This window comes from Colius striatus, chromosome 1, assembly GCF_028858725.1.
Source record: "Colius striatus isolate bColStr4 chromosome 1, bColStr4.1.hap1, whole genome shotgun sequence".
NCBI classification, from domain to species: domain Eukaryota; kingdom Metazoa; phylum Chordata; class Aves; order Coliiformes; family Coliidae; genus Colius; species Colius striatus.
In genome coordinates, this window is record NC_084759.1 from 98,463,173 (window position 1) to 98,474,309 (window position 11,137).

The 11,137-nt window shown below is 43.6% G+C and overlaps 1 protein-coding gene across 5 annotated transcripts in view; it reads left to right on the top strand.

Annotated features, from left to right (window-relative positions):
* The window catches only part of APP (amyloid beta precursor protein), a 220,629-nt gene extending 215,441 nt beyond the window's left edge, over positions 1 to 5,188 (top strand). For all 5 annotated transcript variants that reach the window (XM_062002381.1, XM_062002400.1, XM_062002391.1 and 2 more), the window contains one exon: positions 3,920 to 5,188. In XM_062002381.1, the coding sequence (XP_061858365.1) occupies positions 3,920 to 4,021 (102 nt within the window). In that variant the 3' untranslated portion in view covers positions 4,022 to 5,188. The remainder of the gene's footprint in view (positions 1 to 3,919) is intronic.
* Positions 5,189 to 11,137: the final 5,949 nt, after the last annotated feature.

The following is an 11,137-nucleotide window of genomic DNA, read 5'->3' on the forward strand; positions in this document are numbered from 1 at the left end:
AAGCTAAAACGGGTGACAGAGTTCAATACAGTGTTGTTTGGAGCTTAAATATGGAGAAGTGCAGGACAGGTTGTGGCATACCCCTCCTTTGCATCTCAGCCTTGTGGGGGGAACCTCAAGCACCTCTTGATACACAGATTGTGGTGGGTTGACCCTGGCTGGAGGCCAGGTGCCCACCAAGCTGCTCTGTCACTCCTCTCCTCAGTAGGACGGATGCTGAGGAAAAAAATAAAAGTTGTGAGTCAAGATAAAGGGAGATCAATAAAGGAACAGCAAAGGTCATGTACAAAAGCAGAAGAAACAAAAGATTTTATCCTGTACTTCCCATCAGTAGGCGACGTCCAGCCACTTCTGGGAAGCAGGACTTTAGTATTTGTAGTAGCTGCTCCAGAGGACAAACATTGTAAATCATGAATGCCCCCACCTTCCTCCTCTTCTCCCCAAGCTTTTATTGCTGAGCAGACGTCATATGGTGTGGAATATCCCTTCAGTCAGCTGGGGTCAGCTCTCCTGGCTATGTTCCATCCCAAGATCTTGCCCATCCCCAGCCTACTAGTAAAAGGGATGGGGGGGAGCATTGGAGAAACAGCTGTGATGCTGCCTGAGCAGTAGCCAAAATTCTGGTGTGTTATCAGCACCTTTTTATCTACTAACACAAAGCACAGCACTATGAGGGCTGCTGTGGAAAATTAGGTCCAACTCAGCCAGACCAACTACAGCAGAGATCCCTTAACCCTAGAGCTACATATTGTGAGTAATTTCGTGCTAGAAGAGAATCTGTCAGTGGGTTTAGTTATGAATTGTGAGGCTCTTGTTTCTAGATTTGGAGAAGCAATAGGTAATCTGGTAGTGTGGTGTGACTGTGCACAAGAACCAGGGCTGACTTGATGCTACAGCAACCCCTTCAAGAATGAAGAGTGGGTTTTCCTCTGCATTACTTTCTATTCTTGTTTTCTCTAAGTGCCAAAAAGGCTACAGGGACATTTGTAGTTTTCTCTGCTTTATTCTTCTCTTCCCTTTCCAGCCATGTTGGTGACAACCTCAGCAGCAGCAGATGGCACATGATGACACAGAAATGGTTGTCGCTGTTAGATTCCTGTGGCCCTTAGGGCAGGGATTAGGCCTTTCATGTGTCTGTGCAAAGCCTTTATGGAATGGATTTCTTAGACCCACTGTTGTTACACTGAGCACATGTATAGAAAACAAGTGCTGATAAACACCACCAGCATCAAGGTGTTGCCAGAAGTTGTTTTCCTGTGTGTGGTTACAGATGGTGTATCCTTGTGGAGCGGGAGGTTTTCAGAAGAAAAAGTTTATTTTGTCACTTTTGGAGGGAGGAGGGGACATGGGAAGAAAATCATACTTTCCCTCCGTGATTTCAAAAATAAGGAAAATCTAAAATAAGGAAAATCAGCTTAAAGCAAGAGCAACCTCTCTCTAAAAAGGATCTCATTTCCTAAGAGCATGTCACAGGAGGTAAAGAAATAGATGGATTTTGGGCCTGTTGCATAAGATAACTTCTCCACATAAATGCAATGTCAAAAAAAAGACAGCCTTTGAGTGGCAGTATTTTAACAGCAAGAAAGGCCAAGTCATAATGCAGAATCAGAAACATAGGCAGCACTGTGTCAGCTCAGCCCAGTGATCCTTCCTGCCTGGCATCTTGTTTTCTGACAGCAGGAGTGAAGGGCTCAGGAAGGCTCAGGACTCCCAGCTACAAAGAGCTTCGCAACATTTTGTAGGCAAAAGCAGTACATGACCCTTGAAGTTGGATATTTCACAAAAACATGTTACACGTTTTGTGTTATGCATGTGGGTCTTTATACAGTTATTTTTTTTAAGGAAGAATGTTGACAGAAGCTGAAGAAAAATAGAAGTTGAAGAAAAAGAGAAGTTGAGTGTTGATTGGAAATGCAACTTGAGGGTTGTAACGTAGACATGGAGATTTAGAAGTGGCACAGATATGAAAATGGATCAGATTTGAAGCTAGCAATTCATCTGAGCAATCTGGTACACGTGCCACAGAGAACCATTTCTTCTCTTAAGTAACAAATAAAAGAACATCAGGAGAGAAGATGGCTCTGAGAGGAGCTGTTTTCAGGTGGTACTGTGGGAAATGCAACGTTGGGCTATAACCTGCTGCAATAAAAGAACGGCTGCAAAAATCAGCTGAGCAGCTTGTGTTTGTCCCAAGCATGGAAGAACGTACCTTTAATCTTTCTCCAGGGTATCGGGTAACAACTTACCGAAGGTCGTAGTCTGTCCTCACTAAACTGAGTTATTTCCAGTATTGTAGAGTACATTTAAAATCAGCATCAGAGATAAGTACTTTCTCCTTTGCTTTTTTTATTAAAAGGTTAGAGTAAGTTAGCCTGCTATATAGGGCTTCTTGAGAAAATACGCTTTCCATTATCCAAAAGGCTGGTTTTATGCTGAAAGTAGGTGGATGTTTTTCCTAAAGGTCACTACTTAGAGGAATCCAAAAGAAAATGCTGGTACCTTATTCTTTAGTGTAGACTCTTGGGCACCTTCCTGATTTAAAATTTCTGGCAATGTAAAATTCATTTCTTACCTTCTCTTTAAAGAGCTGTCAACCTGCAGAGATATCAGATACCAAAAGAAATAGCTGACAAGCAACCTTCCTTAGCTCTGTTTTCATCGGTGGTTAGCAAGGTAGCCAGGGTACAGTAGGTTTTGAGTACACAACAGCTATTGAGCTCATACAGCAGAGTTGAAATACCTAATTAACATTTAGAAACTTTTCTCACCCACTTTAATTTGATGGAGTTTTATGTTACTGTAATGCTCAGTGAAGGAGGAGAATAATTTGTGGAGCTGCTGGTATTCAGTGGAGAATTCTTGACTGAGATGTCTTTATGCCTGTCTTCCAAGTAATCAAGAGAGGTCAATTTTTGTTAAGCAGAAATATTTAAACCAGTGCAGACTCATCAAGCTTTTTGTCACTAAACTAAACTAAACTTGACCTTGGAGCTAGAAAAGTTCTGGTTCCGTGAGTGCAATGGGATTGTTTTGCTCTCCTGGTTCCAGGCTACTCTGGCATTTCTTTACGACCCTCTCACTTTATTTTTTCCAATTAATTTTTCTTGATTTTGAGACCACAGCACCTGTAACAGATCAGAGAGCACAGTATAGAGAGAAAGCAACTTCAAGCCACTTCCTTCAGCTTTTTCTTTCCTTTTGAGATCCAGTTGATTCCAAGTATATCCCAAGGTGGAGAGGGGATTAGTAATGGAAGACTATCAGGAGATGCAGAATATATCCCCTTTTTTTGTTTGTGAAGCTGTGTGCTTCCTGAGCCAGGTAACAAAAACTAAAGCTGGTGCTACTGAGTTTAGTCAGCTGGCTTTGAAGTCTGGCAGCTAAAAAAATGAGTTGCAGGGCTTTTCCTGTTGCCTTATTTTCTGCTGCATACTACTCTGTCCAAAAGGTGAACCATGACTGTCCAAGTTGGGAGGGTCATCTCTTGCAAGTTGATGCTTAAAGCGGTTTGCTGGCTTCTCATTCATTGCTGGGTCGTCTGTCAGGTTTGTTCACAAGGCCACTCAGAGTCTGGTGTAACTTGGAGAGAGGAGTTTTCAGAGATGGTTGTCTCTTCAAATTGAGAGCCTCCAGGTCGTAGGTTTATTGCTCTTTTTAGTGATGAATTATCCCTGTAGCTTCCAAGCCTTCTTTCTTTTAGACTTTCTTACAAGATTTGGACCGAGCTTGGGGCCTAACTCACTTTCCCCCTCTTTGTTAAAAAAGGAGGGTCCAGGGAGGAATCTGTCAAACTGTCTCACGTTTCAGAGGGTGCACAGGGGAGGGTACAAAGCTTGTTGGGTGGCCGTAAAGAGGGGAAATGTGAGATGTGCTGTGAATTGATCAGGAACCTGACCCAGCTGGTTTCTTCTCATGCCAGGTGGACGCTGCAGTGACACCAGAGGAGCGCCACCTTTCCAAGATGCAGCAAAACGGCTACGAAAACCCCACCTACAAGTTCTTTGAACAGATGCAGAACTAGGACACCACAGCAGCCTCATGAGTTGGACAGCAGAATGATTGCTTCACTGCCCATCGGTGTTCAGTTATAGAATAATGTGGAAAGAAAGGAAAACACTCTGTTTTATTATTTACTCATTCTCGCCTTTTGACAGCTGTGCTGTAACACAAGTAGATGCCTGAACTTGAATTAATAAAATCAGTAATGTATTTTCTCTCTCTTTCTCTTTACATTTCAGTCTTTACATTATTAATGAATGTTTTTTGTGTACTGTAAAGAGGTTAGCTGTATTTAACTAGTGCATGGATAGATTCTCTTTCCCAATTATTTATCATGTAGCTCCTTAGCCAGTTGTATATTATTCTTGTGATTTGTGACAAAAATTCAGTCCTAATTGGAATATGCTTTAAGAATTGATGGGGGATGCTTTCTGTGTCTGTGGGGTTTAGCTGCTTCTCTTCGCTGAGCGTTTTTTTTCTGATCACTATGCATTTTAAAGTAAACCGACATTTTTTAAAAAGTATTCCAAATGAGTTATTGAAATTCTTTTCCTCTGCAGCCGCGTTTTATTGTACAGATTGTTGCTCCTGCTGTATTAGTGACGTAGAAATCATGGGAATACACGTTCATTTCTTTGTGCCTGTTTTATGTGCACACTTTAGGCATTGAAAGGTAAACTTTATTTTCTTTTCCATGTATCTTTTTGATCTTAAAAAAAAATATTAAAAAGAATCCCTGTTAATTGTGAGCACTTCTTGGGGGGGAAAAGTGCCTGCTGGTAGAAAATTAACAGGGATCCTCTGCAGGATGATTGTACAGAACCATTGCTTATGAATTGATAGCTTTCTACACTGTGTTACATAAATAAATTAAGAAAAAAAACCAACACATTTGGGCAAGAGTTTTCTTTGGAGGCAGAAAATAAAGATTTCTGAAAGCTACTGAAACAGAAAATATGGATGTTCACACTGAGAGAGGGCTGGGAAGGGCTTATTCTATGGGGCTTACAGCACTCACAGTGAGACCAGAGCAGAAGGAAGAGGGTAGCGAGATGGGATGGGGAGTGAGGGGTGCCGGCTTTTGCATACCTGCTCCTTTAAGATGTCTTCTCTTTCTTTTGGTTTTTTTTTCCTTTCTTTCAGTTTGTATAATAGTGTTTTAATGTAAATAAATACATTCCTGGAGGTGCCCTGTTGTAGCGGTGTGTTTGTGCGCCAACAGCTGCCCTCACTCACACAGAGGAGCATGGTGTAAGCGACTGACCTCCCACCTCCCCGTCCATCTCCATGAGCCACTTGCCCACAAGCTCTTCTCTGGCCCCCGCTGTTGTCGGCTTCCCGGCGAGATCCGTGCCCTGCAATGTGCTTCACTGGTGAGCACCTGCAAGGAGGAGCCTCTCAGGCTGCGGGGCCAGCGAGCTAGTACTGTGTGCCCAGCAAGGGTAAAACAGCACCACTGGTGATTTTTTTTTCCCAAAAGTTGCAGGAGGAGGGTGAAACTGTTGGTGAGCTGTGGTACATAAATGCCAACCTGGCACCTTGTGCCCACTTCTGGCTGGAAGCCATCCTAACAGCTTTCCTTCAGCCCCAGCCCTCCAGACACACTGGCAGAGCACAGTAACCCATGCCATGGGGCTCACTGCTGAGGGAGGGGAGAGTCCACAGCAAGTGAGTGGACCTGATGGTCTTCGTGGCAGCCTCTGTACCCAGCTCACAGCAAGTACCCCTCAGGTTGAGCTTGGAGATCAGTTGATGGAATTGAGAGCTGGGTTATGGAGTAAGACTTGAGGTGCATGTTGCTTGAAAGGTGATTGCTGTTTCTCTACAGAAAATGGATCAGATCAAGCAGGACTGAGGAAAGAGAGGCAGGAGCAGAATACATGCAGTAATTTCTATCTAGGGAAAACCTCTAGTTAACTTTTTCATCAAGCAGTGGCAGCTTCTCCATCATCAGCTACAGGTTTTGTCTCCGTGGTGAGATGACACATGACTACAGTGGGGCTGCACAGCTCAGATGAGTGGGGGAGTCACTCCAGACCTCAAAGACAGGGCAAGTTTCCGGCTCTGTGGCACCGCCCTTCCACATCCATGATCTTCCATAAAACCTCACCTGTTTTGCCACTGTGCCTACTGGCCTGGGATGTCACCGTGCTGGCCGAATGGCTCACAGATAACATTCATTCAGCAAGTGCACAGCTGGGGCAGGCCATCTGCAAGGATGCAAGATGATGAAGTGGTACCTGAAACAGTGACTACTCTGAAACAGTGGCAAGAAAAACTGGAGCTTCTCATAGCCTATGACCAACCAGATGTTTATTCCCTTTACTCTCCCATCCGTGCTATATCAAGGGAATTCAGCAGAAAAGATCAGAGCCCTGGAAATGGTGGTTGTTTGAAAGCCATGGAGTACCAGTGTTTTATGAAGAACTGACAGTATGTCCCCAGATAATTTACCATCTCCACTTTTAAAGTTTGACTGTTGGCGCCAGAATAATGTGTGATGGTCCAGAGGACATCAGGTCCTGTCTGTTTAGGTCTTGTTATATAGGTCCCATATACCCCCTAGGAAGGAATACGTAAGACTCTTCTATGCTCATGACCGTTAGCATAGAAAAAGATCCCGTTTCAGGGGGAAGGCAGGATGTAAATCAATTTAGCACAGTCTCATTAAAGAAGCATTATCAAAATTCCTTATAGGAGAAGCTAGAGTAATCCATAAGATACAGAGGGCCACTGGCCTTTAGAGCAAATCCCATTTATAATACCATAATCCTACGCAATCCCAGTTATAGAAAAATGCAATTGCTTTGAACGGTAATTCCCAGACAGTTGAGCTTCCTGGAGTGTGGGTTATTTGTCCAGTGAGACACCGATGTGCTGCTCTTCTTACTCGTGGATGTACTGTTAATTAGTCACTCAGATTTATGGACTGATTCAGTGTTTGGTTTTCACAGTTCCCTCTACACAGGCACACTCCTGAAAGAAAAGCAATAAATGTGCACTGTGACATGCATGTAAAGCACAGGGGGCAAACAAAGTTCCTGAAACTTCAAGAGGAACATTCCCATGGCTGCTACAACCCTGAAAGCTGCCAGCAATTTCTCCCAGTTCCCAGCTCTCAGTGGCAGCCTCCTACCTGTCTCGAGCCATGCAAGCTGCTTATTGTGGGAAGATTATATTAGGAGTGAATAAAAACAGTTTGACAGGCTCATAAAGTAGAAAAGCTGACAAGAGAATGGTAGCTAAGCACTTCACTTCCAAGTGCAGGACTGATTTGGTATTGCCTACCTCGAAAATAAATGGAGCAGGGTGGTTGTGTGCAGCTGTGGGTTAGAAACAAAATTCCACTCTCCAGCCCCAGGGAAATTACTCTAGGGAGTGGGGAAATGAATAATAAAAGTGTCCCTGGCTGTTGAGTTGATACATTTAATGGAAATTCTTTTCTTGCCCAAGTTATTTTGATAGAATGGGGTTAAGGAGTGTTTACATTCTGGGTCCGTCAGCAGAGGTGGTGAAGGTGGTCCTCAGCAAGGGAGACCAGTGTCAGGTGGGGATGAGGGCCAGTCCCAAGCTCCTCGGCCACTCACACACCTGCTGGCTTTTGAAGGTGCTGACAGTCCCGCTTTTGCTTGGTTTGTGCAATTCTGCTCAGATTAATGAGTACCCAAACACAAGGTAAAGCTTCAGACATTATCAAGCACACACTAGAGGAGCCACCCTTAAAAACTTTGTCAATATGTGCCATGTTCTGCATTCACTAAATGCCTCTTGCTAAATTTGGTTCATCAAACCAAGAAAAGCAAACCAAGGCCTGATTGCCCTTACAGACAGCAACTCACAACGGCTGCATTTTCCATTAGGTCTGTCATCATCCCTACAAAGCTCTGAAGTCTCCATCCTCATTACACTTACCAAAGCAATTTTCGGGCCGCACTGTGTGGCCAAATGGCTCGTTTTTATTGTTTAAACCAATGGATTTTGTGGGTGGTGAGTAAGCTGCTGATAAAATGCCTTCAGGCAGCAAGATTGAAAATATCCTAATGACATGACGTATGAGAACAGATTACAAGTACTACTGCATGCAGCATCCTGATTGTGTTCCTCTAATTTTTCCACCACTAAAAAACAAGGGTCTTCATTCAGTCAGGCCAGGACGGCTCTTCTCTCTCACTGTTTCCCAGTAATACTGTCTTCTACCTTCTTCCTAGAAGAAGCAAACAATAAACCTTCCCTGCAACTTTCAACAGTCCTGGGAAATTTATTGAACTGACCATACAGAACAGTCTTTTAAGTCTTCAAATATAAGTATTGAGATTTGTATCGAGGTAATAAAATATTCTGCCTTTAATAAGGGCTCTTAGTTAAAGCTGAATTTGGACACTAAATTAGAGAATTAGTCTCCCTAACTAGTGCCTCCTGTATTGGTATCCCAGGTTTTTTTAAGGTATCTCAATGAAGAAAATCATCCACCCCAATTTCAGATAGGATATCACCCAGATAAAAAAATTACTCTTTCTAAATGTTATTAATAAATAAATAGAAAAAAAACAAGAGAGAAAACTAACTGGCACAGGGCAGATACGCCTCAGCAGGGACAGACAAGCTTCTGCAGGAAGCAGATCCTTGAAATAGCTACGACACTACTGCTGGTCCAAAACAGAACATGGTAATTACAGCTATTTTGAGTCCCTGATCACCACACTGAGTTCATCTAAATATGCCTAAGTGCTACTTCAGGCTATAGCTCTGGGAGCATTTCAAGTGGGGGATCTTTTTTCCTTTTAATTAGGATGAAGGCTGGGGAGAAACAGACGAAATCCTACTTATCCCATATGCTGCTTCTCTAAAAAGGGGCAACATAATTTGATTTCTAGCACTCCTTAAAAAATTATTAAAAATACCCTAGAACAAATAAATACTGAAGAAGCTGAGCTTATTTTTCTTATAACAGCCTTGTCCCCCAACCTGCTTTATTTACAGAAAAGGTGGTGGTGAGGAGAGGTCTATTTTTATGACTTTGTTTTGTGCAAAGATGCTGTCTGGCCTCTGGGGAGGAGGGGAGGAAGCCATGCCCACCATGGGTCATGCTGGTTGGCTCTGGGACAGCAGGAGGCTGTGCAGGCCCTGGACCTGGTGCCTCTGGCACGTGGTTGGCACAGTCACTTGTCACTGCTTTACCGTGGCCCTCTGCTAGGATCAAGTGGCAAGCCCAGGATACCTGTCTGAGAGTGGCCCGGAGGGGGAGTGCTGAGTGCTGGGCCTCAGCCTGCCATGCGCCTGTGCCTGCCCACATCGGCCATGAATACACTGCTCCCTGAGCGTTAATTGCCATGAGGCAGAGCTGTGGGTGTCTATAACATTCAGGAAACACAGGGATGCACCAACATTTTAGGCTAGCGGGGATCCAGCCCAATAATGACAAGTTATAGGGCTATCAAGAGAAATAATGACAAGTCAAGGCTACCAAGATGATCAGGGGACCGGAACATCTTTCTTATGAGGAAAGGCTGTGGGGCTGTTTAGCCTGGAGAAGAGAAAAAAATAAAAAAGACCTCACCAACTGCTTATAAATACCTAAAGGGTGGATGTCAGAAGGATGGGGTAACATTTTTTTCTATAGTGTCCAGTGACAGGACAAGGGGTAAAGGACAAAAGCTGGAACACAAAAAGTTCCATAAGGGAAAACTTCTTTCCTGTGAGGGTGAGGGAGCCCTGGCACAGGCTGCCCGGGGGGGGTGTGGAGTCTCCTTCTCTGGAGGTTTCCAAACCCACCTGGACACGTCCCTGTGTGACCTGATCAAGGTGAACCTGCTTCAGCAGGGGGGCTGGACTAGATGATCTCTAGAGGTTCCTTCCAACCCCTACTGTTCTATGATTCTGTGGTTCTATGAGGAATTGCAATAGCAACTTCAACTAGAATCATACAAAATCCTAACTTCCTAATGTTGAAAGAAAAGGTGTGATTTCTGAGGAATTAACAAGATTATCATTCTGGTTTGAATTATGTTGTTTATTCATTATGTTTAATCATTATTTGATCGGTCATCCCCAGAATGACATTTCAGCCAAAGGTGGGACTCATATATTTTCAGTCAAAGAGAATTTTGTCTCAGACATGTCACTTGCCTAAAAGCGCTGCATTTTATTCTAATGATCCTGTGCCATAAATGTGATTCTACATTAAAATGTCAATATAGGCCAAAGGCAGCAGCACTTATCCTGGCTAGACACACTCCGCTGTGGTATTTCTATAAGTCTGCATTGGCATCCCTTCAAAGCCCCACTTTACGTTGACAAGTTCTAGATGTGACAATCTAGACTAGGATTTTGTGGATGTTACACCAGCAAACACTAAATCACTAGCACCTTTCAAAGGGTCCTGACAAAGCTAGATGTCTGGGGGAGAACACAGTAGGTATCTAGGAATCACATCCTTCCCCAGCTTTCCAATTTTGGCCACCATGAGATGCAAGACAATGGGCTTTGGTAGACCTCCTGTCTGACACTGTATATCCATTTGTGTGTTTCTGCTCTTCCTTATTCTTTCTGTTCTCATCTGGGTTGGCTTAAGAGAGCTTTAGTCACATCAGTACTATGCAGTGCAAAACAGACCATTCTCTCTACTTTGATCTTCCATTGGTGCATCCTACACCCTTTAGAAGGTGTCCTCTGGTCCCTGCTCAGGGCACTGATTATGCTGATTATGTTGAAGAGATCAGCGTATTGATTGTTTTCTGGATAAAATACAGATTATAAGTGGGACTGGGATCATGGATGCAATCTTCTTGTGTCTCCAGGTGTTACCTTCTCTCAGAAGAGGCTAATAGTTGTGCCATCCTTTGTGTGCACATGAATAGCATGCCCCAGTGTCTACAGATCTGGCAGAGGACACTCTGACATGCTCTCTGGACCAGGATGGAACTGCAGCTTTAGGAATGTCCTTGACAAGTTGCAGAGGAAGACTTGGCCAGCTATTCTTGAGGGAAAGCAGCTTTTCTTTGCTACCTGTCATGAGCTTGCTCCTCCTGACTTCTCCTTCATTTATGGGGACTTTCAAGGATAACACCAATCCTGGGGTGCTGAATAGAGAGTTTCATTCTCTGCATTTAGTTATAGACTTTTTAATCTATCAATTATG